The 27,258-nt window shown below is 44.1% G+C and overlaps 1 protein-coding gene across 2 annotated transcripts in view; it reads left to right on the forward strand.

Annotated features, from left to right (window-relative positions):
• Positions 1-27,258, forward strand: part of PRMT7 (protein arginine methyltransferase 7) — a 654,823-nt gene that overhangs the window by 420,724 nt on the left and 206,841 nt on the right. For both annotated transcript variants that reach the window (XM_085637728.1, XM_085637727.1), the window contains exon 14: positions 9,413-9,574. In XM_085637728.1, the coding sequence (XP_085493854.1) occupies positions 9,413-9,574 (162 nt within the window). The remainder of the gene's footprint in view (positions 1-9,412; positions 9,575-27,258) is intronic.

Raw genomic sequence — 27,258 nt, forward strand, 5'->3', positions numbered from 1 at the left:
ACCAATAAAGTTTGTAAATCTCTGCATAGGGTCCACAAAATAGTTGTATGGTAACAAGACTTATGCTGCATCCAGTATCTCTGTATGTTGAAGTTAGTATTACTGTAATACAGTCATGCAGAAAACATCCGAAGAGTAAGGCTGAAAGCTTTCTCTACATGGTGGCAAATTATGTCACTATCCATGTTATTTCTTCATTGAGACCCCTGCGAACTGTATCGCAATGGAAAATCCAAAAAGTTTCCCTATCTTTCCTGGTTTTGTCCATGTCCTTGCCCCTTTTGGGGGCGACTTTCTCTAGAATGAGCCATTTCAGCTCATTTTCACTGTGTTGCAAGTCCGAGAAGTGTCCTACCATAGGTGCTTGTATTTTCCTAGTCCTGATTGCTGATTTGTGTTCTGATAGTCTCAGCCTGAACTCTCTCCCTGTCTCACCTATATACCCCAATCCACATAGACACAGTATAAGGTATATTATATTTCTGCTTCTGCAGTTGGTATGACTTTCCAATTTACCTGTCTTGGTGCCATAAGTCCATGTCTGAGTGGTAATAGCTGAAGAGCAAGCATGGCAATTCCCACATCTGTGGTTGCCTAAAATAGGGGGAAGTCCATCAATTGTCCTTTGATCCTCCTTTTTCCGTGGTGCCGATCTACTGTGTACTAATTTCTCTCTTAGATTAGGATTTCTCCTAAAGGCCACAATAGGTTGGGTCAGAGTTTCTCCTTCTTCATTGACATTGAGAATTTTCCAATTCTTTTGTAGCATTTGTTGGATTTTGTTGTTAAGACTAGAATGGTTTACTACACAGACTATTCTCTCCAATGGTTGTTTGTCTCTACCAGCAATAAGCGCATCTCTGTTGTAATATTTGGCGCGCTTCATAGATTGTCGCATTAACCGTCTTGGATAGCCTCTAAGAAGTAGTCTCTTTTGAAGTTCCTCAGCATGTAATGTAAACTCTTGCAAGTTAGTGCAGTTACGCCTGATTCTCAGGAATTCCCCAAAGGGAATGGAGTCTTTTTGGCAACTAGGATGAAAACTACTATGATGTAATATCGTATTTTTAGCCGTGGGTTTTCTATAAAGGCTTACCTCAATGTTGCCTCTTCCTTTTTCAATCCAAATGTCTAGGAACTCCACTTTGTCTGGTGAGTATTTGGCTGTAAACTTTAGGTTCTCATTGCTAAGATTGAGCCACTCAATAAATTGAAGGAGATCTAGTTCATCTCCTGACCAGATGAAAAAAATATAATCTATAAATCTGTGCCAGACTTGTATGTTCTCATAGAACGGGGCTACCTCATTGAAAATATGTTTGAGTTCAAACTCGCCCATGTAGATATTCGCTACACTAGGAGCGCATGAAGCGTCCATACTGGTACCTTTGATTTGTTGGAAAAGGTTATCTTTGAATTCAAAGTAGTTATTGTGCAGCACAATATCAAGGCATTCAAGAATGAACTCATTAGGTCTTTCACCCGGAGTTCTTGCTAGTAGGGTTGCCACTGCCTCTACTGCTTGGTCTTGAGGGATGTTTGTATATAGTGATTCTATGTCTAGTGTGACCAAGTATTGTGTTTCACTATTGAAGGGTTTATGTTCTATGCTCGATATCATGTGTCCAGTATCTTTAATGGAGGAGGCATAGAGTTTAGTCAGGGGACATAGAAATGAATCCACATATTGCGAGAGTGGTTCAGTACAGGAATTAATGGATGAAACAATCGGTCTCATGGGTGAGTCTATGGTATTTTTATGTGTCTTGGGGACTCCATATAGGACAGGTGTCACTGTTTGGGTTTTATTAAGGAAGTCAAACTCCTTTTGGCAGATGTATCCATCATTGAAAGCTTTAGTTGTACTGGTTTTAATTAATGTATTTAGACTTGCCTGAACCGATCTCTGGGTACTGATGTAATGTTCTGGTACTGACAACATAGCTCTCATTTTCTCATTGTAGGTGTTACTATCCATAATAACTATCCCACCTGCCTTATCGCAAGGTTTGATGGTAATACATGTGTTATTTTGTAGGTTATTAAGGGCTTTCCTCTCAGAGGCTGTCAGATTGGAAGTAGTCCTAGGAACATATTTGGTGATCCTTTCAATTTCTCTTAGGACAGATTTTTCAAAAACTGCCACTTCTGGCCCTACCATGTCTAAAGAGGGAGTAAATTTAGACGGAGGCTTACATCCAGAGTAGTTAATCTCTTCTTCTTCTGATGAATTAATGCCGGATGTATACCTTTTCAGCCGAATTTTCCGGAAGAAGGAGAAAAGATCTTTATTAAGTTTAAAAATGTCTGGCTGTGTGCTAGGAACAAATGACAGCCCTCTGCTCAAGATGTCAATTTCCGCGGAGGAAAGGGAGTGGCTAGACAGATTAAAAATAGGAATATTATCATGTTTTGAATTTTTCCTTTCTATGTTTTCCAGTATTGATGGTTTCGTGTCCTCATGTACGGTTGTGGATGTACTGGCTCTGTCTGAGGGTAGAGATTCCTTTCTTGTCTCTGGAATCTTACTCGTCCCCTGCCCCTCCCTACCTGTAAGAAAGGCGATCCTCCTTGTGGGTGCTGATTGTAACATTGGCCCCTGTATTGTCTGTGGTTGTAAGGTGTACCCTCGCTATTGCTAGGGCCTTCATATTCAGAATCTGACGAGTTAGTATCTGAGAAGGTCAGTGTTTTCTGCCTCCTATAGGTGCGTGGATTATGTGATCCATTATCAAAATGGTCCTCCTGATAGTAAGAGCTTTGTAGGTAAGGATATACCTTCTCTTGAGTAAACCAACGAATGTCTTTTTCAGTTTGTCTGTTTTTTTTCTGTATCAGGTATTCTTCAAACTCCAAAAGCTCTTGATTGATACCGGGTAATTTATCTTTAGCCTCTTCTACACTAGTGTTCTTTTTCAGTTTTTCTTCTAATTCTAGGATCTCGTGATTAAGGATCTGTATCATCTCCTTAACTGTCAATTATCAGGATCATCCAATCCCTGGAGCAGCGGTTCGCAATCTGCGATCACCGCTCCAGGAATTGGCATACCTCAACAAAAAGGGCCGGTATATTTCTAACTCTCAGGCCTGAAGGTATAGCTCCTGCCTTAAGATACTCTAGTACAAAGTGGGCATGAGACTCCATTCTCTTTTCCTTTTTCCTTAAGTTCTGAAGTTTCATCCATTCACTGTTATCACTTATTTTGGTTCTACTGTCTCCATTAGCTCCTGAGATTTGCCCAATGAGTGTAGAGAAAAGTTCATCTGTAAAGCCAAAGGTTTTAAAGCCATCCATATTGGCTCAGAACAAAGTACAAGTAAAAAGCAAGGAAAGATAGAATCCAGAAAACCTGTATCGAGTGTGCTATTGTGAGAGAATACCGAGAGTCATGAACAAGAACCGGGATCACACAAAAAGAGTAAAGTCACTAAAATACTCTACGTGGTTATAAAGCCTGCGGTAAAAAACTAGTAGAAATACTATAAGGAGAGAAGCCCCCCCTGTAGTTGATTTGAGGTCTAAGAGAAGGGGGGAGGGAAGAGAAATACAAATGCAAAAACTCTTTCAAGACCTATATTTCTTTGAATCTGACCTGTTCAGGTTCTGTCCTGCCAACAAATAACCTATGTCTATGTAATCATAGAAAAGATACAAAAAGATAATTTAAACTCATTTTTATTCTTTATTACAAAAAAAAGTATATATATACTTTTTTTAATTATATGTCTAATGTCTGCATCCTCAAGTCCCATGGTCAGCGTTGCAGTGTCAGTTTCTCAGTTTCAATGTTCGTCTGTCGGTATTCCCACCTCACTGTCAGAATATCAGTACCCCTGTATCATTGTCGAAGTCCCCATATTCACGCGTATCTTTGCCAGTTTCAGTGCCAATATCCTCATCCCAATATTTTTGTCACTGTCACAATACCTCTATTCCAATCTCTGGGTCCTCATATAAGTTTAACTGTTCCAGTGTCAGTGTCCCCCGGTTTCTGTGGCTGTGTCCTAGCGTCAGCAATGGACTTCCTAATGTCTGTGCTAGGGTTTCAGTGTCAGTATCAATATCACTTTATTCCTGTCTCGCTGAATCCATTCTTGTGTCAGTATCCCTGTGATAGTATCCCTCTATCCGAGTTATCCACATCAATCTCAACGTGCAAATGTTGGTGCCCCAGTGTCTGGGTCCCCACTGGCAGTTTCTTGTGTCACTGTTGGTGCTCCGTCGCCAGCTACCAGTGTCAGGGCTTCAATATTGATGCTTTTGTGTCATATAATTTCATTGTGTTAGTATCTGTGTGTTGTAGCATCCATTTGTAAGTGTCCCGATTCTTGTATCCTCATGTCATATTTTCACCCAATGTTCCTGGATCAGTGACCCCATGTCTGTATTAGGGCATGTAGTGTTAGTTCATTGATGTGAGGGTTCCCTGTGTTTGTTTACCCTGTCAGTGTTCCTATTTTCCAATCCACTTGTGTTCCAGTGGCCCATTGGTAATGTCATTTCCCAGATCAATGTCCCCATGTTAGTTCTTCCATGTTATATATGGTCCATGTGTAGATGTCAGCATCCCGTGTTGATGTCACTCTACCCATGTTAGTTTCAAGGTTCTGTGTCAATGTCCTCTTGTTCCATTGTCATTGTTTCTGTATTCAGGCTGTGTGGCTGTGGAAGGTAACCCCAGGGAGGGTGATAGTGCTCTGTATCCATGTTAGTGTGTCAGTATCAATGCCTGTGACCTTATCTCAGTGTGTCATTGTTAGGGTTCTTGTGTATGTCTCCTTGTGTTAGTGAGTGACCCAAGTCAGTACCTAGGTGCTGTGTCCCTCAGTCACTGCTCTTGTGTTAGTGTCTTTGTGGTTTTTCTGTTCTAGTGTTGTGTCCAAATCAGTGTCTTAGTGTCAGTATCACAACATTACTTTGTCAGTCTTCCCCAGTCACTGACAAGTGCCATTGCCCCGGCATCATTGTTTGTACTCTCTGTCTGTGTTCCAGTGTCACTGTTTCAAATTAAGCGTCTTTGCTCTTGCGTCAGTGACCGAGTGTCTGTGTCCCATTGTCGGCGTGGCTTGTGTTAATGGCCATTGTCAGTATCTACATGTCAGTGTACTGGAATCTCGCCCCCCCAGTCAGGTGTCCCTATGTTGTGTCACTGTTCTGGTCCTGTATCTTATTGTCACTATCTTAGTTTCTTTATCCATGTATCCTGTTATCCCTATTTCAGTGGCTTAGTGAAACAGTTGGTGTCATTGTCCCTGCATTAGTCTTCAAGCTCCATGTCAGCATTCCAGTGTTAGTGCTGCCACGCCAGTATCGATGCTGCGGTTTCAATGTTCCCAGTACAAGTGTCCTAATGTCAGTGTTGACTTGACTGCGTCAGTATCTTAGTGACAGTTCCTGTTTGCCAGTGCCCTGTGCGAGCCCCCCCCCCTTGTAAGTGTCCTAGTGCCACTGCTCCTTTGTCACTGTGACCATGTCAATGTCCCCATATGTTGTTGGTGCTCTGGTGGTAGTTAACCAGTAACCGTGTAGATGTCCATTTGTCTGTTCCCCTGTGACGTTGTTGGTGCCTCTGTGAAAGTGTAATTGTCAGCGTGGTAGACTTAGTGTCTCACATGATGCCATTGTTTGATTATAACCTATTATTGCTACCTTAAGTCCACTTTGAAGCAGCAATAGGGTAAGAGGAAAGATGAATGAGCAGTCAGGTCCTGTATAATGAATAGAGCACAAAGCCATAGTCTTCACTGTGGCACACATTTACCTAGGAGCATTTGGTGCAGACCGAAATAGTGCACCCTATTACACTGAATGGACTGTTCCCATTGCAGGCTCGATCTCATGTCTGCCCTAGGGACAGTGCATTCGCGAAGATGGACCGGCTGTTTGAAGCTTGCAGGCGCCTTTCACTGTGTAGCACCAACCAGCCTGCATTTGAAAGGAGGACGCAGGCGCAGAGACAAAGTGTCTCCTCCCATCCCTCTTTCTCTTGAAGTCTTCCTGCATCTGCTTCTATTAATGTTGGCGAGCTGGGGAAAGTGATAAAAACACCAAGAGTGGCCCTAGGCTTTAAAAGCAGCCTCCATCTCACTGGTGAAATATTGGTGCAATAAAAGGGCTATCCGGCCCTGCTGGATTTCAGTTGAGCTATGGCATTTGACATACCCTTCAGTTCCTCCTCCCACCATTAATACTCACAGAGCGCGGGGAGACCCATTACCAAGAGGACGAAGTAGATCCCAACAAAGCTTTATGGTTTTCTTTCACTTCAGCCATGCTGAGCAGCAGCCGCACTGCAGTGCAACATGGCTGAAACCATTGGCAACGCCAAGAGCTTGCGTACCTATTGGCTTTGAACATGCTTATTATAGGATTGTATTACCAAAGTAGATTTCCCTGAGTTGCACGGGATTCCATGGGAACAAAATGATTAAATTACATCTTTACTACAGTCCTACTAAAGCTTGTATTGCAGGCTTTTGCCCACTGTATGCCTTCTTCCAAAATCACCCATCTACAATCATCCAATTAAGCTGCACATACACACATACAGTAGGAAGAAATAGATCACTGCATCAATGAGACCTCTGCACCTCCTACTTTACGTTGAACCAATCAGACAACCTTGGTCTCCTGCTAAATATCATCACCTCCTCCATACAAAAGAAGCCTCAATGCAATGTGAGGTCAGCAGAAGATCATTCTTTTTTCCACTGGAGCAGAACTAAACAAGCATTTGCAATGCAATAGGTCTCGCATTTATGCAAGTTTAAACTATTGGCATTCTAAATGACAATGCCTTTTATTTATGTTTTAAAAACTAAAACAAAAATAAAAGGCATTGTTATTTGCAATGTCACTTGCTCAAACACGCGTACATGCGAGACCTATTGTATTGCAAATGCTTGTTGGATTTATTTTTAACAAGAAAATTCTCATCTAATCTTATTTCTCAAGACTTCATTGGATGGTATTGGGACCTTTCAAAATCTGGATGTCTAGAGCGGATCAAAGAAAAGCCTTGAGTGATCAGCGTGATGCCCTCTCCTCCATTTTGATGGTGGATGCTGCATAACCTTTCCATTACTCTTCATATGGGAGACCATGAGAGAGTAAGTGCAAGTTACTCACTGTAGTGTCTTGCACAGCTGCTGTGTGATAAATAGCCCCTGTGTTGGTGCTGTTCCCAGCTTGTTTCTTCTTCCTCTACTGTCTATTGCTGCCCTTCAAAAGCAGGAAAGCCAAAATAAATTCCCTGCTGCACCTAGACAGGCATGCGTACAGGCCCCACCCTTGTCTGCCGCCACACACACAGTACAGGTACACCTCTGACACACATGGAGGTGAAAGGTTGTGGTGATGGAAAGCTGGCAGAACCTTTTAACCAGGGAAGGCTGGTGCACAGTGAATGAGACGGGTAAAGAGCTGCACTTCACTAGAAGCTTCAGTGACATCATCTCCGGTCCCACAAAATATGGCCAGCAAGGACAACAGGTACTCTGTCAAAGAAGGGGGGGGGGGCACTTTGGATGTCCCCCAGCCCCAAAAGCCATGCGGTGGGGTCTGAAGCCAATTAACGTAGAGGGTCCTTAAGGGGCACATACAAATGTCCTGCTCACTGAGGGGGAATCAAAACCTACAGTGACTTCACAGGAGATGAGCTTGGACCAGCGGCGCGTGTTCTCCAGAGCCACGCGGGCGCTCCAGAGCTGTGCACGCGGCATGGCAGGGGTATTAGTGCCTCACGAGACAACTAAAAGAGGGACGATGGAAGGGGATAGAGTCGGGGCTAGCCATAGGAAGACAAGGGGTGGACAGGAGAAGTATCGGTGTGCAGGGGAGACAGAAGGGCTGGGATAGAGAAGGGCGTATAGAGGAGGGTATTTTGATGCACAAGATGAAAAGAGGGCCGGCCTAATATGAAAAGGGGAAGGAGGAGGGAGGAATTAGAGAGACGAAGGAGAGACATTTGGAGCACAGGTAGAAGCTACAAAGGGGGTGGCTCTGGGTCTTGGAGCAAGAGAAGTAAAATGCACGAACAGAAGAGAATGAGAGAAAGCGAGAGAGACAGGATGGCAGAGGAGAGTCAGTGAGTGAGTGCTGGGTGTCAAGAAGAGACACAAGGAGGATGCGAGAGAGAAGTAAATCCGTATTTGTAAAGCGCAAACTACTCACCCTTACGGGTCTCAAGGCGCTGGGGGCCGTCGTGGAAATTAAGTGAGCTGTTGCCCAGAGTCACATGGTGCTGAGCTGCCGCCGGGGATCGAAACGTGAACCCTGTGCTCCGAAGTCAGCTGCCCGGGCCGCTGCACCACACCTAGCCACCTGAGGGAGTGAGTGCATGCGAGCCGTACACGTGCACACCGCCTGTCCGGGCGCGTGCACATCTCCTCTCCCCCTTCGGAAGCTAAATCGACAATAATAGATCTCGCCAAAGCGCGCAGCGCATGCGTCGCTAGGCGAGACCTAAAAACAAAATACAGGCAGTGTGCCGCTAACAAATCTTCCAAGATTTCAAAGCAGCTCTCCATTCTGACCACAAAATAGCATTACCTTGATTCCTTGTGTGACTGCTTTCCACTAGTACCCTTCTAGTAACACTCAACGAAACCTTACGAGTACTCAGTGGCCCCATCAAAAAGCATTTTTAAGAAGAAGAAAAATTCAACCATGCCGTGTGCTTCATAGCTAAACACATTTGCAAAGCCGTTAGCTACTAAAGCATGTAATTCAAGAACACCCATCTACAATCATCCAACCTAGCTGCACATATACATATACCAGGTTCAGGTGTGGCACATTCTATTATATTCTTAAGGTATGTGCAGTTCCTCCACTTGTGGAAAGGAGTTACACTATTTGCACAGAGAAAAGTGTACCCCACATATTTGCTGTCTGTTGTGAACCTTCCAGCAGAAGAGAAAAAGATATGTCTGAAAAGAGAGCAGTAATTCTTAATGCCTTTGGTCACGATACCTAATGACAGTGATATTTAAATCAAGTGAGACCTGCATTATTGTTTTTACAGTTCTTAACTACTTTCACGGTATGTTATTTTCTATCATGCTGTCTTTTTGGTGTTTTAAAGCAAGTTGGATTGTAATAAGTGTTGATGTCTTCATGTATGTAATGTATCATACTGTGTATGACTTTTATGATTTTACCTTTAAAATTGAATAAAGAATATTGATTGACTGTGATATTCAATGAAATACAAGTAACTTATGTTATTCTTATCGTGAGGATGCTCTTTCTAACATATTATAAACTGATGAGCAAGCGTGCCTTTTACTATCCTTATCTTGTAAAGCGCTCTGATGCCTCTGGGTCTAGCCAGCGCTATATAAAACCTTCAAAATAAAATAAAAATAAATAAATTGAAGCTTGTCATCTTACTGCTATTTTCTCGTGCAGGTGTCCATTCTCATCGGCGAGCCATTTTTCACCACAAGCCTCTTACCTTGGCACAATCTCTACTTCTGGTACGCAAGGACTGCAGTGGAAGGCCACTTACACAACAACGCCACTATCCTTCCTCAGTCTGCCTCTCTCCACATGCTGATCGTGGAGTTCAAGGTGAGCCATCTGCTGTCAGGGGATGGATTTAAGGACATCTGATAAGGGAAGGCTTGGTGGCCATGGAAGGGGGCTCTGGGGGTGTGATGCTTGTGGCTGTTGGCCTATGTGCATCAGAACTATAACAAGTGAATCACCATAGAGCCAAAAACACACTGTATGTCTTTTTTTTTTCTGATGTGACTTCCAGGAAAAAAAATCATATTATTCACTGCTAATCTATCTCTTATAAGCGTTTTACAACTTGTTTCCTTCCACAAATCCCTCTCAAGCAACCCTGCCCCGTTAGGTGAGTCTTTGCCATAGTCATCCTTCTTGGTAACCTGCCAACCTGTGGTGTGACTGGAAGCTGTTTCAAAGCTGGTAAATTGGCGCTTTGAACAAGTAAATCACATATGGCCACTTTCTCCTTGTCTGGATGTATGCACACACTTGCTACCTTCCTTTTTTTGGTAAATGGGCCTGCAGAACCTGACTCCTTTTATGCTAATCGATTTCCTACACAAATACCCACCTGTAGGAAGCACTCTTCCTACTAGTGATATTGGAATATACCCTATTCAGGGACCTTTTTCACCCAATATGGAGATCTTGTTTACCAACCCAGTGCAGGTAGTGCGAGTATCTCCTAGTAAAATGAAAGCACTGAGGCATGTAAATATTTTGTCTAAAAGTGTTAGACAATGTGCTTCGTTTTGATCTAGTTGTTAAGGTCCAGGGAATTGGTGCATGCGTTGGAATCTGAGACCGCTCCTGGCACCAAAACATAGTATACTCCCTTGACTCTGTTGCATAGTCAGGTCAAGCCCAGCTCCCCATCTCAGCATGAATGTACCAAGCTGGAATGTCACTATATTATTCAGCCTAGCTATCCTTCTGCGCATGGTGTTGCAGGTCATTGCGCTGAAAGGTTGAGGAACTCTTCTTTCCTGGTCATGAGTCAGATAACCAATTCCAATTCTGCTTTTCTGACCTGTTCCATCTGTTTCAGACGCATAACTAACTCCTCTCCAAGGAACGCCCTTTCGTCCATGGTTGTGGTGTTCGAGGTGGCTGTCTAGAGTTTCTTTACTAGGATTCAGTTTAAGAGGCTGAGATGCTGCCACTGGGCACTAGCAAATAATGTCAACCACTCTCCTGCTCATGGCGTTACATATTTCTTGTGTTATCTGACTGAAATGGGTGTGTCGTTGAACATGTGATACTTATCGTGAAAACATCTGACAGCCTACATAACTATTTCTTCTCGTCAGGCACCCATGGCCTTCCTGGACCTTTACCTGGCCAAATTGATGCATAATTAATTTGAGTCATTGACTTTATGTGATGTAAAGCTTCTTATATGGAAGACGTTGGCCATAACTTTGATCAGTGAGTTGCAAGCCCTTTGCTGCTCAGAGCATTTTGTGGTTTTCTGTAACAACAAGGTGGTTTTGAGGACTTGCCGCACCTTTCCCCCCCAAAATACTTTCAGAGGTCCTTTTAAATCAAATCATTCTTCACACATCTGATGCTTGTCCTCAGGCCTTGTTGCTGAGGGGACATTACTTAATCTTGATATACATTGTACAATATGGTTTTACCTTGGCGGAGTTAGGGAGCTGCTTTCTTATGAGCAGTTGTCTGGACTGCTTCTTAGCCCACCTGTTGCAATCAAAGAAAGATCCTCTGTAGTCAGGCCAGGTAGGTTTCAGGATGAAATTTATTAGACAATAAAAGTCTCTGTTCCAGGTTACAGATGTATTGTAGATGTAATATCCATGCCATATAAATGCCCCACCTGGAGCAGCCTCCTGCTACTCACTCCAACTAATCTCTCAAGCATACATAAACATTCTAACTCTGACATCACACACACACTCACACACTCTCTGGCTGAGCAGCAGGCAGCAGAGAACTAAGGAGAGAATGGATCATGCCTAATTCAAGATGTAAGACATTTCCTACCTTAGATATCATAAACAATCATGAAGGGTCTATTGCGACTCTAGTCCAAAAAGTAAACAACAGGTATCTTTCAACCTCCACTCAATCCCAACTTAGGGCATCTTGTGAGCATATAAAAGGGTCTCTTTCAACCACACACACAACTACAGTAGGCATAGATTATTTCACAACCCAAGCTCATCCTTGCAGTAGGACACTACACAACTCAGAAGATGGGTCTCTTTCAACCCACACCCTAAGAAATATTGTGAACACAACAGTAAGCAAAGCAAAAAGGTGTCTCTCAATCCACACTCAGCCTAACCTAGGGCATCTTGTGACTAAAGAAAAGGGTATCTCTCAACCTACACTCATTCCAACCTAGGGCATCTTGTGTCTAAAGAAAAGGGTATCTCTCAACCTACACTCATTCCAACCTAGGGCATCTTGTGACCAAGGAAAAACAAAGTAAAAGGTGTCTCTCAACCCACACTTGCACATCACAACAGTAGGCAAGCAATGATCACGCATAACAAAATGCTCACTAAAGCAGTAGGCAGAGGGAATCTCTCACCCTCGCTCATCCTAAAAGGATACTACATAAAATTGAACTCAACGTAAGGAACACTCCCTTTCCCACCAGCCTTGCACCACCAAGGAAATTATAAACTCAGTACTACTCTTACAAAACATAATTTTCACAACAACACAATTTCTGGATTTCCAACATGACATCAATATAACATTGCTCCTTTCGGATAACTTTGCACAATACTTCACAAGCATATATATCATATAATTACAAATAGCTACCATCCTGCATCTCATGCAAACCCTATAAATATTACTGACAACTTTACTCAAACACGACATAACAAACATCATTGCAAGTAAGACAATATTCAGTACACCAGTTAGCAATCTTTCATAAGAAATTGACACCAAAGTCCATCTCAAAAGATAATAAATGAAAATAAATAAAGTGGTCACCGTGGCCTGCATTAATAATTTCCTGCCAAGTTCAGCTCCTAACACGACAAAGCTTGATTCAGTACACTTCCAGGCTGGACTCCGACTCTTGGCACCCCTTGAACAAGACAGGCACTGCGGTGTTGCCTGCTTGCACACGGCTATCTCCTGAAACCTATTAACTTTGCTTTAGTCATCGCCGTGGTTTCCTTTTGGTGTGGTGCATCACAGTGAAAGGTCCGCTGTGCTCCATGATCGATCTTTGCATGCTGCGTCATGACCGAAGGCCTGCTGTAGTTGGCGTTGCAGCCATAAGTCCTAAAATGGCCTCTAGCATCACCAATGGCAGCACGTCACTCCGCCGCTTGGTTACTTCACATCACACATCCACATCGCGACACTGCCATATGTCACAAAGAATCTCACAGTTGCGGTGGCAAGTGTGGGAACAAGATGACGGGTGCTCGAGATGGTGGTGATCGCGTGCATAACAGATGCGTGGCAAATTTAAATGCCGCAACACATGGCAGTTTCGCATTGCAACGGTAAACATTAAAATAAGAGCACACGCACAAGTTAATGCTTTAATATGACAGTGCGTCACACGGGCTCCTAACCAAAATAATTCTGCGGTTCACCAAACATTCTGAAATTCAAATTGACTCACTGCTCAATGCACCCGTTTCTCACAATTCATGTAGCAAAGTAAATCCTCCTAGTCCACTCAAATGCTGTCAGTTGCTCACCACCTGTCCAAATCACAGTATACCGTTGCGGCAAAAGTAATTCCAATACGTGCACCAATAAAACTGCATATGAGCCCACAAAACAGCTGAACGCACTTACTGCCACTTCGCTTTCTTTGCTTGCTTTGTACTTCATTGCTTTCATTACCAGCACTGCCAGCTAGTAGTATTCCTTTCCTTTTTTCCGATCATCAACGCCTTATCATGTTTTCCATCAATGACAGTGCTGCCGGTTCACTCCACACCGGAATATCTTGGTAAAACGATGAACACACTTCTGTTGTCCCAAAGCTGTATGAGACAGTATAATAAAAACTCCAGAATCACGATAAGAGAATGCATGAATTTGAAAGACCAAAAATGCCCCTCACAATTAAGTAGACTGTCAGTTGGGAAACAATACTGGTAGGGCTTAAGGGCATTTTCTTTTTCTTGCAGGCAAAAATCTCTTTACTCTTTTTCTTTTATTATTCACCTTATCTTAATCTCCTTTCTCTTAGTTTCTTGCAGTCTTTATCTTTCTCTTCCATATCCTTTCACCTGTTTCAGGTAAACTTGATCTTCCAATTCAAACGTACTCATGCGTAGGTTAGTTTCCCCTCGTCGCCATTGTTGCAGTCAAAGAAAGATCCTCTGTAGGCAGGTCACATAGGTTTCATGAAGAAATTTATTAGAAGATAAAAGTCTCTGTTCCAGGTTACAGATGTAATGTAGATGTAATGTCCGTGCCATATAAATGCCCCACCAGGAGTAGCCTTCTGCTGCTCAACCTGCTCACTCCAACTCATCTCTCAAGCATACATAGACATCCTAGCTCTATGACATCGCACACTCTAGCTGAGCGGCAGGTAGCAGAGAACTGAGGAGAGAATGTATCATGCCTTATTCAAGATATAACACCACCATTGATCTATTGATTAAGTTATCCATCAGCGCCCTAGTAAACTGTACTTCAACCCAACCAGCATCTGGTGAGCTTACTCCTTAGCAAGAGTATGTAGGCATCTTTGGCACTTACCAGGTGTTTGTATGCAGAGCGGCCAGGTGGGTTACTCCACACACATTCTCCCAAGTTTGTGTTCTAAGACCTCTACCTGGAGTGATGCAAGATTTTACCAGGACCTGTTTGCATAGCTCCAGGCATATGCTGCCATCTCCTCCACTATTTCTTATTTCCTGCGGAATCTACCTTCAAGTTGACAGTAGGACATAACCAGATGTCTGAGTAGGATTACATACCTTCATGTTGGCTCATTTACTCCTAATCTATAGGCTTCTTTCCAATATTAACTCCTTCAGACCAACCCCTCAGCCATCTGTCAAAAATCACAAACAAGTTGGTTCTATCTTTTAAGAAGGTAACTGGTGGGGGCGGGGCCTTCTCAAGCGATGTGAGGTGGCAAGATGTGAACTACACATGCGTGCTTACACTGAGCGGTGAGCACATTTATTTTCATGTCTTCCTGAGCGCTGCAAGGTGTACAATCTATTTGCCTAGTCTGCTATATTATGCCTACTCCGCCTCCATTTTTCATTCTGTTATTGTTGAATCGACCAACTATGAGGAGAATGGAAAAGATCTAAGAAGTGAGAGTATGATAAAGTTACATTTCTGTTGACTCAGTTACTTAGTCTGTAGACTGCATTATCAATGCTCTCGCTCTGACTACTCAGCCAAATTTGTGAGTGTTAATAGCAGGTAAATCGCTGATTTGACAACTTTTGAAGGAGTTCCTAGTTCAGCCACTAGATGACAGGCTATATACAAGATTGATAGTGGGGAAATGTTTACAGACCATGTGTAAGGTAGTCATTGTAATTTCAATTGATCACATGCTTAGTGTTGCATTCTTGAGTTATGGTGCTCTTGCTGCTAGGTTTAATGTATCTTTGTGGATCCAACAGCAGCAGCAGAAAACCTTATTTCTGATGTACACGGCTACCTGCGTATTCCTCACCTCATGAATCTCACCATGTCCCTAACTAAATCTGGAAAAGTTGACATGGCTCTTCTGAGCTGGAAGTTGGTGCTACTGCTCAAACTCTACTGTGGTGCCACCCTGCATATGAAGTAACAGAGCCGTTTATAGCACCACCCTAGTGTTCTGATGTCCATTCCTTTTTTCCACGCCATTCAATGCAGAGCCATATTACTGGAGTTTCTATCCATTACATTTTGTTTCAAAAAAGTGTTTTGCAGTGTTTTTTGGGCTATGTCCCTAAAGAGAAGGTCAGGCTTTCAGTGATGTAATTCCTGCCACCCTTGAATTTCATTTTGGGTCTCCTATGCTGCCTGCCGGTTTGGATCCTGAGCATTCCTCTAAGCCATCTCCTCGTCATGGCTTCTTTCCTTTGATGATTGTCATGAACTGGAAGGAATCTTCTTTCATGTCTATAGTCCCGACTCCAGACCAGACAGTGCCCTATCAGATCCTGGTTACAGGATAAGTACAGAAGGGTGGCTTTGTTCCTGAAGAAATCTTCCAGATCCAAGTTTAGATGCATCAAGTGTAGAAATTGTCCTCCTTTCAATGTAGCTCCCAGTTACAGGACTGGTCCTCTGGTTGGCGGGTTTATTGCTCAACTCTAAAATTGTCTCTGGAACCACGTACTGCTTTGGTGGACATGAGCCCCAACGGCCGTGTCTGGCTGTCTTTTGTCTCTGTATCCAGTGCTACTGGATCAGCCCATAATTATTCAGGCTGCTGGTGCTGACCTTGCTCAAGTAGCGATTTTCACACAGGCTTTGCAGGCTACGTTCAGGCCTTCTGTGAAGGACTGGGCGGTAAAAAGGTCTGTTTAGTCCCCTTATTTATGGCCGCTGCTCTCACAGGGATTCAACTTGCCTTATGCAACAGGACCAGCTAGGGTGTTTGTTCTAGACCAGGTGAGGGTAACCACAAGAGTATTCAGTCTTTGAGTGGTGTTGACTGACTGCAAACCATACCTGCCACTACTCTCCTTATGTCTGCTCCAAATGTAGCTGGTGATATAGCTCAAGCTTCCCAGTTAGAGACAGTGGGCGACGCTTGTTCTACAGATAATGACCAACTGTCAGGTACCGTGACTGAGCAACTAGAAGCCACCAGTTCACTCCATATTCTCTCCTGGAACATTGCTATTTTTTTTATTTATACATACACAGTTAACACATTACCATAACTGTCTGGCCGCCCATCTGGGGTCTTCTGATATGGGCCAAAATTTCACTGGATTAGACTATTGAGGAGTTGACTTTGGGATCCCCTGATCTCTTGGGGTTATCTATTAAGGTTTGTGATGGATTTGTATCTATAATGTCTACAATCTTAGTGTGGCCTATATCAGTGCTTCTCCAACACTAACTATTCTTGACAATCACTTAGAGTCCCTGCATTATAATCCTAAGCTTATTCTAGAAGGAGACTTTAATATTACTTATGAGCATCTTGATATTATTTCATTAGCCACCGATTCCGAAGATGAAGCTGTGGCTATTCCAGGAATTAGTGCCCTATCACTAAAATCTTATTCTATCGTGGCCATACAATTAGCCCTGCTAGCCCTGACACATGGAGTGCAGGCTTTCATGTTTTGTACAGGATACTCAAAGTGCAGGATTCATTATGTAATTTGTTCTCTCAAATTATGGAACTGACTGGATGATTTCAGTGTCACTGAAAGAGTAAAGAACAATCATAATCCTTTGCACCTAATACTTAAGGCATGGCTGTTTGATTCCTCCATTCAGCACAGAGCCTACAGGGATGTTATTGTTGGGAACTCTGGGAGTGCTCTAAAGTTTGTTCTTGTCCTGCATGGCTTCCCTTAATTTATGATCTTTTTACCAGTATTTTAACGCCATATGAGGATGTTGCTATGCACAATATCCTTATTGCCTCAATTCACGGACAACTGTTTGATTCCCTAAATCTTTTGTTTCAGGAAGAGGGTGAAACTGGCAACTCAAAAACAGCAGCTACTGAATTGCCTACCTGATTTACTAAGGTCTGCAGACTAGCTTAAGCTCATCTGATAGCAGTAACAAGATCCTTAAACCCTGTACTGATTTGAGAGGCTAGATGGCATTACAAGGAGGTGCTTGTAGCCAGTAAAAAGAGCTGGGATGGCCAGAACTGGCAGGATCTGCAAGAAGTCTCCATAAGGAATGATAGCTCCTCCTTCTGGCATATAATTGCCCATGGTAGCCTGACTGCTCGCACTATGACAGCACATCATATAGAACAGCAAGCATGGGTTCAACTCTTCGCTAAGTTATACTCTTCACCCTACCCAGACCAACCATCGAGTAATATTGAGCAGTGCCCACTGGCTGCTAGCAATCTCCTGCTGCTAGCGTTAGGCTTTCTTTCTTTGGCTGACACCAAGGAAGCAATAGCATCCTTGAAACCAGGGAAGGCCCCGGGTTTGGATCACATCCCAGGTGATTTGTACCCTCCGGAGACCGAGATCTGAGGCCGTACATAATGCTCATGTTGAACCCCATTATGGCAGAGGCTCCTATTCATGAGTCCTAGAGGTGTGCTTTAATCATACCAATTTTCAAGAAGGGAGCTAGATCTGAGCCAAGTAACTAAAGACCTATTAACTTAATCGATATTCTCCAGAAGGTCTTCCTCCGTCAGGTCTTTGCTAATCTCTAGGAGTGGGTTGTGGATCGAAACATTCTATCTCCCTTTGAGGCTGGGTTCAGATTCACTGTTGGAACTGTTGACCAAGTCTTTAGGTTCATGTTGATCATGAAAATACATAAAACTCCTGAAGGGCTACCTTCATGTTGCTTTCATCAACCTTCGAGCAACCTTTGTTTTGGTCACTAGATCTTGCCTCTGGGACTCGCTTAGGTCGATGGGTGCACCTCTTGCCTCGTAGGGATTCTAGAGTGTTTCCACTCAGACAACAATGCTCAAGCACGGTGGGGCAAGTATGGCGCATTAACAGGAAGGCTAAGTGTCTCAAGAGTGGTAAGACAGGGGTGTGTCTTTGCACCAACACTTTTTTTCTTGTATGTAAATGATGTATTCACCCCTCTAAAAGATTTCACCCACGATGCCCCCAAACTTGACAGAATCCCTATCCCTGGGTTGCTGTTTTGAGACGATAATCTGCGTAGCTCAAGGACCCCTTCTGGAATTCAGAATCTATTAAACAAATTTAAAGATTTCTGTAATTTAAGGGGGCTTGAGTTTAAGGCCAGAAAACAAAATTCATGACCCTGCGGCCGCACAGATCGTTCCGGAAATCTTTGTCACTTGGGGGTGCTACTTGAAGAATTAAACCATTTTGATTATCTTTGTGTCAGACTTAGTAGGTCTTTAACACGAGGTGCCCACATTAAAAATAATAAGCCAGTATTGTCCATAAGACAGTTGCCATTGGAAGGATGTACAGGACCACTTCCCAGAGGGCAGTCTTCCCTGCCATTGAAGTGTATAAGACTGCAGCTCAGTCGGCCACATTATATGGGGCTGAACTTTGGGGCATGGCTTCTCTAGACCCTCTTACTGTCAGGGAAAATCATTTTATTAGATCATTATTTTCTTTACCTCAGTCCACCCTCATATCCCAGTCTACTTAGATCTTTCCTTAAACTGAGTTAGTGATCTGGCAGTACCGAGACCGTTGGCTTACTGGATCCGGGTTTTGTCCACGCCAGAACTGGAAACCTTTAGACAGGGCCTTAGGGAATCGGTGAAGTGGGATAGGAATTTGACTATCTTGTGGCTGTTGCATGTCAAATAAGCATTGATAAATGCATTAGGTTTCGCCTTTGTGATTAATAACACTTTAAAAAAGTTTTAGCTTGTTTAGCAGTTATGCAATATAATTTAAAAGAACTCCATAAAAATGTTATGACGTGTTTATTGAGAAAGGCAATATATTGTGCAGTAAGAGGTGGTAAGGAAGGTTCCCCCAGCAGAAATTATACAAATTGTATGCCCCCTGTCAGCAGAATGTACAGCAGAAACAGAGGAAAAGGAAGTGGCAAGCAGTCAAAAGCAAGGGGACGGGTTGTAAGCCCCTTTTAAGATTTATGTTAAATACAATAAATTGTCCAAACAAAGCGCAAATACTGTGCAGGCGTAACCCAATCACAAGCACTATGCAGGCGAAACCTAAAAATGAACTTTCCTAGGGTTGCCTGAATGGGGTGAAATCTAGGCAAGGTAATGGCTCTGAAATGAAGAAGCATGAATAAATACAGGAGGCATGATTAAATGAAACTACTCACAAAAAATAGCATACAGTGGGTTAATAACTCATCCAGTACAAAAGTCACACCATCAGGGACTGGTGTTTTTGGGAGACGATGTGTCTCTGGGACAAACGACCCAAGTAATGAGTGATTAACCCTGAATATGAGGAGAAAAGTGTGGGAGTAAAACAACCATTCGTATGGGCCCCCCAGCAGCGTGCTAAGCAGCGTTGTGTGTAAACATGAAGGGTATCCAAACTCACGCTAATGCTTGTGGACACCGTCGAGGACTGGTGTAGGCTGGCAATATAAACAAGCATTTGCAATTCAATTGGTCTCGCATTTACGCAATTTTAAGCTATTGGCATTGCAAATGACAATACCTTTTATTTATGTTTTAAAAACAAAAATAAAAAGCATTGTTATTTGCAATGTCAATAGCTAAAAGTTGCGTAAATGCGAGACCTATTGCATTGCAAATGCTTGTTTAGATAGTGGTATGACACACTGTGGACACAGATGTGGTTTCTAGATAGTGGTATGACACCCCGTGGACACAGATGTGGTTTTCTAGATAGTGGTATGACATACCCTGGACACAGATGTGGTTTCTAGATAGTGGTATGACACACCGTGGACACATGTGGTTCACAGATGTGGTTTCTAGATAGTGGTATGACACACCGTGGACACATATGTGGTTTTCTAGATTGTGGTATGACACACCCTGGACACAGATGCGGTTTTGAAGATAGTGGTTTTACAAACTGTGGACACAGATAGGGTTTCTAGATAGTGGTATGGCACACTGTGTTTCACATGTGTGGCTTTCTAGAGAGTGGTATGACCCACCGTGGACAAAGATGTGATTTCTAGATAGTAGTATGACCCACCGTGGACACAGACGTGGTTTCTAGATAGTGGTATGACCCACCGTGGACACAGATGTCGTTTTGTAGATAGTGTTTTAACAAACTGCGGACACAGCTGTGGTTTTCTTGGAAGCGGTACAATTTGTGCTAAGGGGTGCCGTTTTGTAAGTAATGTTTACGTGTGAGGCAGACCGGGTTAAGCACTGCTGTGAATCCATTAAGATAGCCCAGTAAATATTGCACTAGCTGCAGAAAACTTCGAAAGGGTAACTCTTTTGAACACGCAGTGGGGTGACTCTGCCTTTCATCCACACATAGCCAATACAATCTGTTCCATTGACTTTGGGTGATACTGAAAGTCTGAAAAGAGAGTTGCGTGCAATAGGTTTACTAAAATACACACGCACAGCTCACACGCGGAGACCTCCGCACCCAGACCCTGTTTGTTGATAAACTCTGTCTCAGCTGCTGATGACGTAATAAACGTGCGCTGTGAGGAGAGCGCCAATCTGCGGATTGAGGTATTTAAAGTATAAATCCATTCTTATAAGCAGGTTAGTGCAATACCCCGTCAGAGCTGGGTGTGCAATAGCCTGCGGGTGGAGGGGTGTGGGGTGGGGTGGAGTGGGGGGGGCGGAGCTTCAAGTGTATCGAGACCTTCACGCTTGCACATCTGAGGAAGAAGCCCAAATGTAAAACTGCACCCGCGAAGTTGGCAAAAATCAAGTACACTTACCAGGGCTAGACCTATTTCTCAAGTTCATCCCAGGAAAGAGTGCTGCACAGAACGTGGGGTTTGCAGACCTTTTCACACACTTAACCACTTCTTTCAGCACGATGTCCTTGGTTTAAGTTATTTTATATCGGAACTTTGCAACCAAAAAATTTTCAAAGTTCCGTCGCAAGATCCATGTCGTTCATGTGAGCTTCACGGATGAATGACTACTTTTGTAGTAGAACGTTGAGCAGAAGGGCAGGTCTTTCATTGTGTGAGTGACAGCTGGCTGTCTGCTCCGGAAGCTGCTGTCCACTCTGAGGCTTTGGCACACGGTGTTGTGACGTCACAGCTCAACCGCCATCACAGGATGGAAGTGATGTCATAACTTGACTGAAATAATAAAATGGCACATGGTTCATACAGGCTTGCCTTGCAGTGTTGTAATCGTTATGTACAAGTTTTTCATTTTATTGCTAATAATAAGTTGGCCATGCCAGGTTAAGAATACCCCCTGTTTGATGTTGGGGCCCACACCTTGACGAAGGGCCCATGGGGCCCTCTCCTCCCTCAAAGGAAGAGTCCTATTTAATAAGCTGGTCGGGGTATAAAAACTGGGGACCCCAACCCTGCAACCTGTGGTGACCCCATGGGTCAAAGTTAGTCCCATTACTGTTCAGTATATCTATAGAGCCCCTGGGGTCACCTTTGATGAATTAGGAATGGGGGACCATCGTGTCGATGCAGCTGACACAGGTTATGCTTAAGAGTAACTTCAGACTCTGGCCGCTCGGTCCTGTCCACTGTCTTACTGCACGGAAGCGGCTGAAACTAAATTAATATATAATTGAGTTTCATGCACTTGTATCTGAACCTAAGGTTAGCTTGAACACAAACTCGATTCATGCTAAACAGACTGCTCGATAATAGAACCCAAGGCTGAAATCCAGCAACCTCCTAAAATTCATGTAAGTCAAGAAACTTTATCTTGAAAACCATCAGTAATCTGGAAAAAAGGCCTTGTTTTCTGAGAAAAGTACGTAAACAATACAAACTTCTGCAATCTTCAGGCCTAAATCTACAGAGCAACAACTCTTGTAACTTCCTACCTTGAGTTTGGCAGTGCCCCAGTGGTGTAACACACACACACACATAGTGATGAGGGACCCCTTCGGTCTCCCATGCCTGTTATTCATAGATCTTGTACTGGAGCGGACCACCTGGATAGCAAGGCCCCCTGTACCCCAAGGGCTGCAGGGGCCTGAGTTACGCTTGCAGTGCCCTTCTCAGGGGCCTGCGAAATGCATTTGCCCAGGAATGGCTTTTGTCTTGTGACAAGTACCGGGGGCGCGAGAGCTCGAATGACTGCTTCAAGCATAACAGGAGCACCACAGTGACGCAGCTCGCCACAGATGGGAATTTGTAGGCGGGAAAGATACTTAGCAATTTTACCATGTTACAGTCGGACAAAACAAAAGAGCGCTGGGTAACATGGGAAGTCCACCTCCTGGAAAAACCCGACCGACACAAACATCGCCTGTGAGCAAACATAGGCAGCGTGAGGGGAGGAGAGCAGTACACCCGAGTCGGCCGGAGCCGTACACGTGCACATCGCCTGTCCGGGCGCGTGCACAGCTCCTGTCGCACATCGCCTGTCCAGGCACGTGCGACAGCTCCTGTTCCCCTTCGGATGCAAAACCCACAGCAAAAGAGCTTGCCAAGGCGAGCAGCGCTTGCGCTGCGTCGCTAGGCGAGACCTAATAAAAAAACTTTCACAAAATTAGCTTTAATGGTGGCACACTGCCATCCTCTGGTGAAGGAGCTGCAGGCTCCTGGTATCAGTTAAACTTAGAGTGCTGGAAGTGCCTTTCATAAACAGGGCTCTGAGCGAGTGTGTGCGATCTGACGGCCATATACACGGCAGTTCTGATCGGCAGCGCTGCATGTGGTGCAGCTCATTTAAAAAGCTCCCAGGCATATAGTTATTTGCCAGTAAACAATAGCGCAGGAGTGCTACAGTAGTGTTTTGGGGCATAGTAAAACATTTTTTATTGAGGATTGAGCACATCATAGTTCTGGTATTTGTAGTAACTACAATAGAACCAGAAGAAACACTACCCCGCTCGGGTGGGGAGGATCCAAACACATATCCTAATTATGTGTGTAATGACCGTAATGATTACAAAAAACTGGCCAAAAATAAATAAGTAAGTTATGAATGGTCCTCTGGGTGGTGGGGACACATGACGAAAAACGTCCATGGATTTGATTTGATACATTTTTACAACTCTGGAGGATGGCTGGTGACTGGTGAATGTCAAATTAATGTGAGAAATGATGGGTCAGGCAGGAATGTCCTGACATGTTGCTAACAAGTATGAGATGCTCATGTGAATTAGCCTGTGAGGGTCTCATATGATTAGGAGCAGAGAAAAATAGAACAAGCAATGAGGGGCTGAAGACGGATGCCAGCAACATGTGGGGTGAGGGGAGAACAGTCTGCAAAAGCATGTGCTCATTTGGAGTGCTGCAGATTAAACAAAAAACAGAGAGAAGGGGCAGGACAAAGAATTTGGCGCAATGGCCAGAACTGCCAACCTTGGAGCTGGGGAGCCGGGTTCGAGTCTCGCCGTTGGCTCACAAGCACGCTTGAGTTACATGTTAAAGTTTAAATAAAAGAGATCAAAGAAATCACACTTTAAATAAGTGCAGTCTGTGCAGGTAGAAACCTTTAAAAATTGTTCCAGAAAAGCAGATGGAAACAGTACCTTGGCAACGTGAAACGGTTAAGAGAAGCACATGAGGGACAGTATGCTAAGGAGAGGAGTTGGTCTAATGGCTAGGGTGGTCGACCTCGAATCTGGGGAACTGGGTTCGAGTCTCGGCAATGACCCTGAACATCCTGTGATTCTGGGCAAATCCATTAATCTCCCCATGCCTAACATAAATTAATCTGTCCTCATGTAATAACTGGTGCTATGTAAAGCGCTCTGATACCCGATTAAGGTCAAGTTCGCGCTATATAAAACTCTGTTAAATGAAAAAAAAAATGATACAGCCAATAGAAACAGAGGAAAAGTAAGTGGCAAGCACAGGAACCAGTGAAAAGCAAGGAAAGCAAGGGGGTGGGATGTAAGACCCTTTTAAGATTTATATTGAATACAATAGTTTTCACAAGCACAGCGCAACGCTGTGCAGGTGAAACCTGAAAGACACACCAAGTAGTCTTTAATTCTAACGTTGCTATGTGTTTTATACATCCATTGGTAGACAATACGGATCAATTTTAACAAGGGGAAATATGTTCGATTGATTTTTAGAGATTCATTCTGGGAGTTAGCCCACTTCTTAGAACTCTCAATTTGAAAAGATATGGTAAGTGTGGTACAGAGGGGTCAAGGGACCAAATCTTTTGAGAAATACAGCAAAATAATAGGTGTATGCCTTTGATTTGTGGAGTGTTGTACATGTTTGTGATTTATGTAAAAGATACAGAGTGGGAAAACTGCAAGTTTTGTAGTTTCACCGGCGTAGGCCTGTCAGCAGTAATTCTACTTCCTAGCAGGAAGTATGTGCCACTGAACATTTTTTTTGCTTTTTTTCCCCCTCATGGGAAAAACGTTTCCAGTGGGTAAAATCACTCAACGCTAAACCCCCACAAAACATCAAGGTGTTCCATGTCCTTTTCCCAACACTTACCCAAGCCCTTTTCAGTATATGCTTAAACATGCATTTAGGGAGATATGTGCTTTGCAAAAATATTGAGACTTCCCAAAATGTTATAGCTTTGCATATGTTCACTACATGTAAAATAACCACTTGCAAATCTCTTATCCATATGTCTCACTCGCATGTCTCCTATCCATAAACACATGTTCATGCCAATAACAATTGCAACTGCAGAAAAAGCACACCACCTGGTCAATAGTTTCACAGTTTTAAGTTCTTTTACAAGACCATTTAAGGCCAGGAACGAAAGCCCTCCACTGGCTTTCTATGGAAGCCCAAAACTGTTTCAAAATGCTGTGCACGAAGCATTAAGTTTAATAAGGAAAACGGGGCCTATCTACCTCCAGAAACTAGCTCCCTATTAAGTGCCCCTGAAGAACCTCTGGTGCACTCTTATTTATCTAATTCTGAAACGTCCCTTCAAGAGAATGAACCTAGGAGGAAGAGACACTAGTGTGCAGTGTCCAAGACTATGGAATGCCTTCGGCCCAGAGCAGCATCTCCCAAGCTTTAGTTCAGGAAACTCCTGCAAATCAAACCTTTTACAATGGACTTGAATACAATGGCCAATAATTAAATCCCTAAACCCAACAACTGGAAATTGATGAAAAAAACACAGTCTAAGCATCCTCTGGACGCTAATGCCTTTGGGCACAATTTCTATTATTCCTCCTGTTTCTGTTGTTTTGTTACATCTAGCTCTCTGAAATAACCTAAGCACTTATTAAAAACGTAAATAAAATAAAATTAGTCCGCGCTTGAACATTTCTGCAGGTCTTGCTGCACAAGGATCTGTTATTTGTGCGTTCAAATTTTTTTTCCCTCCTATCACTTAGGTAAAAGAAAAACCTTGTGAATGGACCCAGCACATATTGGTGAAGTGGAGAAGCAGGGACAAGAACTCAATCAGGACACCAGCTTCTCTGCCACCAACTTAGTGTGAGAAAGTGGGTTTCTGTTGCAGTAAACACCCCCCTCCCCCCTTTTATGTGTGTTGCCAGACTTCTGATGCTCTTTGACTTGATGTGCTCTGGGGCCCTGCCAATCAGGACCCCAGGGCCTGTGTTGTTTCCCCAAAACAAAACCCATTTGGCATCTCTGGCCACATGTCAGCCCCTGGTAAATGGTACCACAGGTAAGGTACCCAGAGCACTGTGACCAGAGAAGGCCCTAAGGACTGCCACCCATAGAGGCCCTGTACCCTGACACACACACACTGCCTTTGCAGGCTGAGTGTCTGGGTGCAGAACAAAACAGAGTCGACATGGCATACACCCCTGTGTGCCATGCCCACAAACCACTGCCCTGGCTTACATCAGTCACCCCTCTAGCTGAGTGCCCTGTGCCAGTGGTGAGGATACGGGTGCATGAACCCTGTACCTCTACAGTGCCCAGGTCCATACCTGGGCCCTGTAAGTGCTGTGCTGCCATTAAGAGTATTTGGTGCTGGGAGATTGTCATTACAAACTCCACAGCACCATAATGGCTACACTGAAGACTGGGAAGTTTGGTATCAAACTTCTCAGCACATTAAACCCACACTGATGCCAGTGTGGGATTTAATGTAAAATGCGCCACAGAGGGCATCTTAGAGATGCCCCCTGAAAAACGACCAACTACTAGTGACCTGACTGAGTGGCTGTGCAGGCTTCCACCACCAGACATGTTTCTGGACCCCTGGGTCGAGAGCCTGCTGCTCTAGGGGGCCTGAAACAATGCACATCCTGGGACGAGGTGCCAAGTCTCCTCCCCCAGGATTGACAGGGTTCACAAAGGAGAAGCTTCAAAGGCATGCCGCCTTTGTGAGCCTCTCCAGACCATTTGCTGCTTTCAGCAACTGGTCCCCACTGTTTCTACCCCCCAATTTGTGCGGGAGAAATGGCGGGAAAAACAAGTGAGGAAGAGAGGTGTGCCCACCTCTGCCAACTCCACCCCTAAGGTGGGGGAGGCGAGGTGAAGCACAACCTCGAGTCCCCGCCATCTTGAGGATGGGGCGACCCAGCCAACCAGGGACAGGCTCCTGCCCGCCTCTCACTGGAGATTGGCGGAATAGGGGGTGTACCCACCCCAGGGAAGGGACCCTTGGTCCCTGCCCTTTACCTACCTGTAACACCCCTAAATGTAGTATTTAGGGGCACCCTAAACCTTCCTTCCTCAGATTCGACATCGACTGCAGCCTCTACACAGAGACCCCCTCCAACAGCGAGGTGCCCGGTAAGGTAAAATCCAACCTCAAAAGACACCCCTGCATACAGCCGCCCTGCGCCCTGGAGAAAAGAACCCGCGGTGCACCTACGTCCCCGAGCCCTCCAACTTACCTGCCCGGCTATTGGTTCCTCCCGGAAGTCTTCCTGGACCGAGCCTGCAGCTGAAAACCAAAACCGAAAATCCCCATTGAAAACAACAGGGCACCCGACCTCAAAACAGCACCGTGCCGCCCTAGTGCCGCTGAGGGTGCCCCTTTGGTGCTAACTTGGTCCCCAACTTGCCCTGAGCTTAACCCTAGGAGCTTTGCTCCCTCAACCTCGTGG

Source organism: Triturus cristatus, chromosome 12 (genome assembly GCF_964204655.1).
Source record: "Triturus cristatus chromosome 12, aTriCri1.1, whole genome shotgun sequence".
In the NCBI taxonomy this organism is placed as follows: Eukaryota; Metazoa; Chordata; class Amphibia; order Caudata; family Salamandridae; genus Triturus; species Triturus cristatus.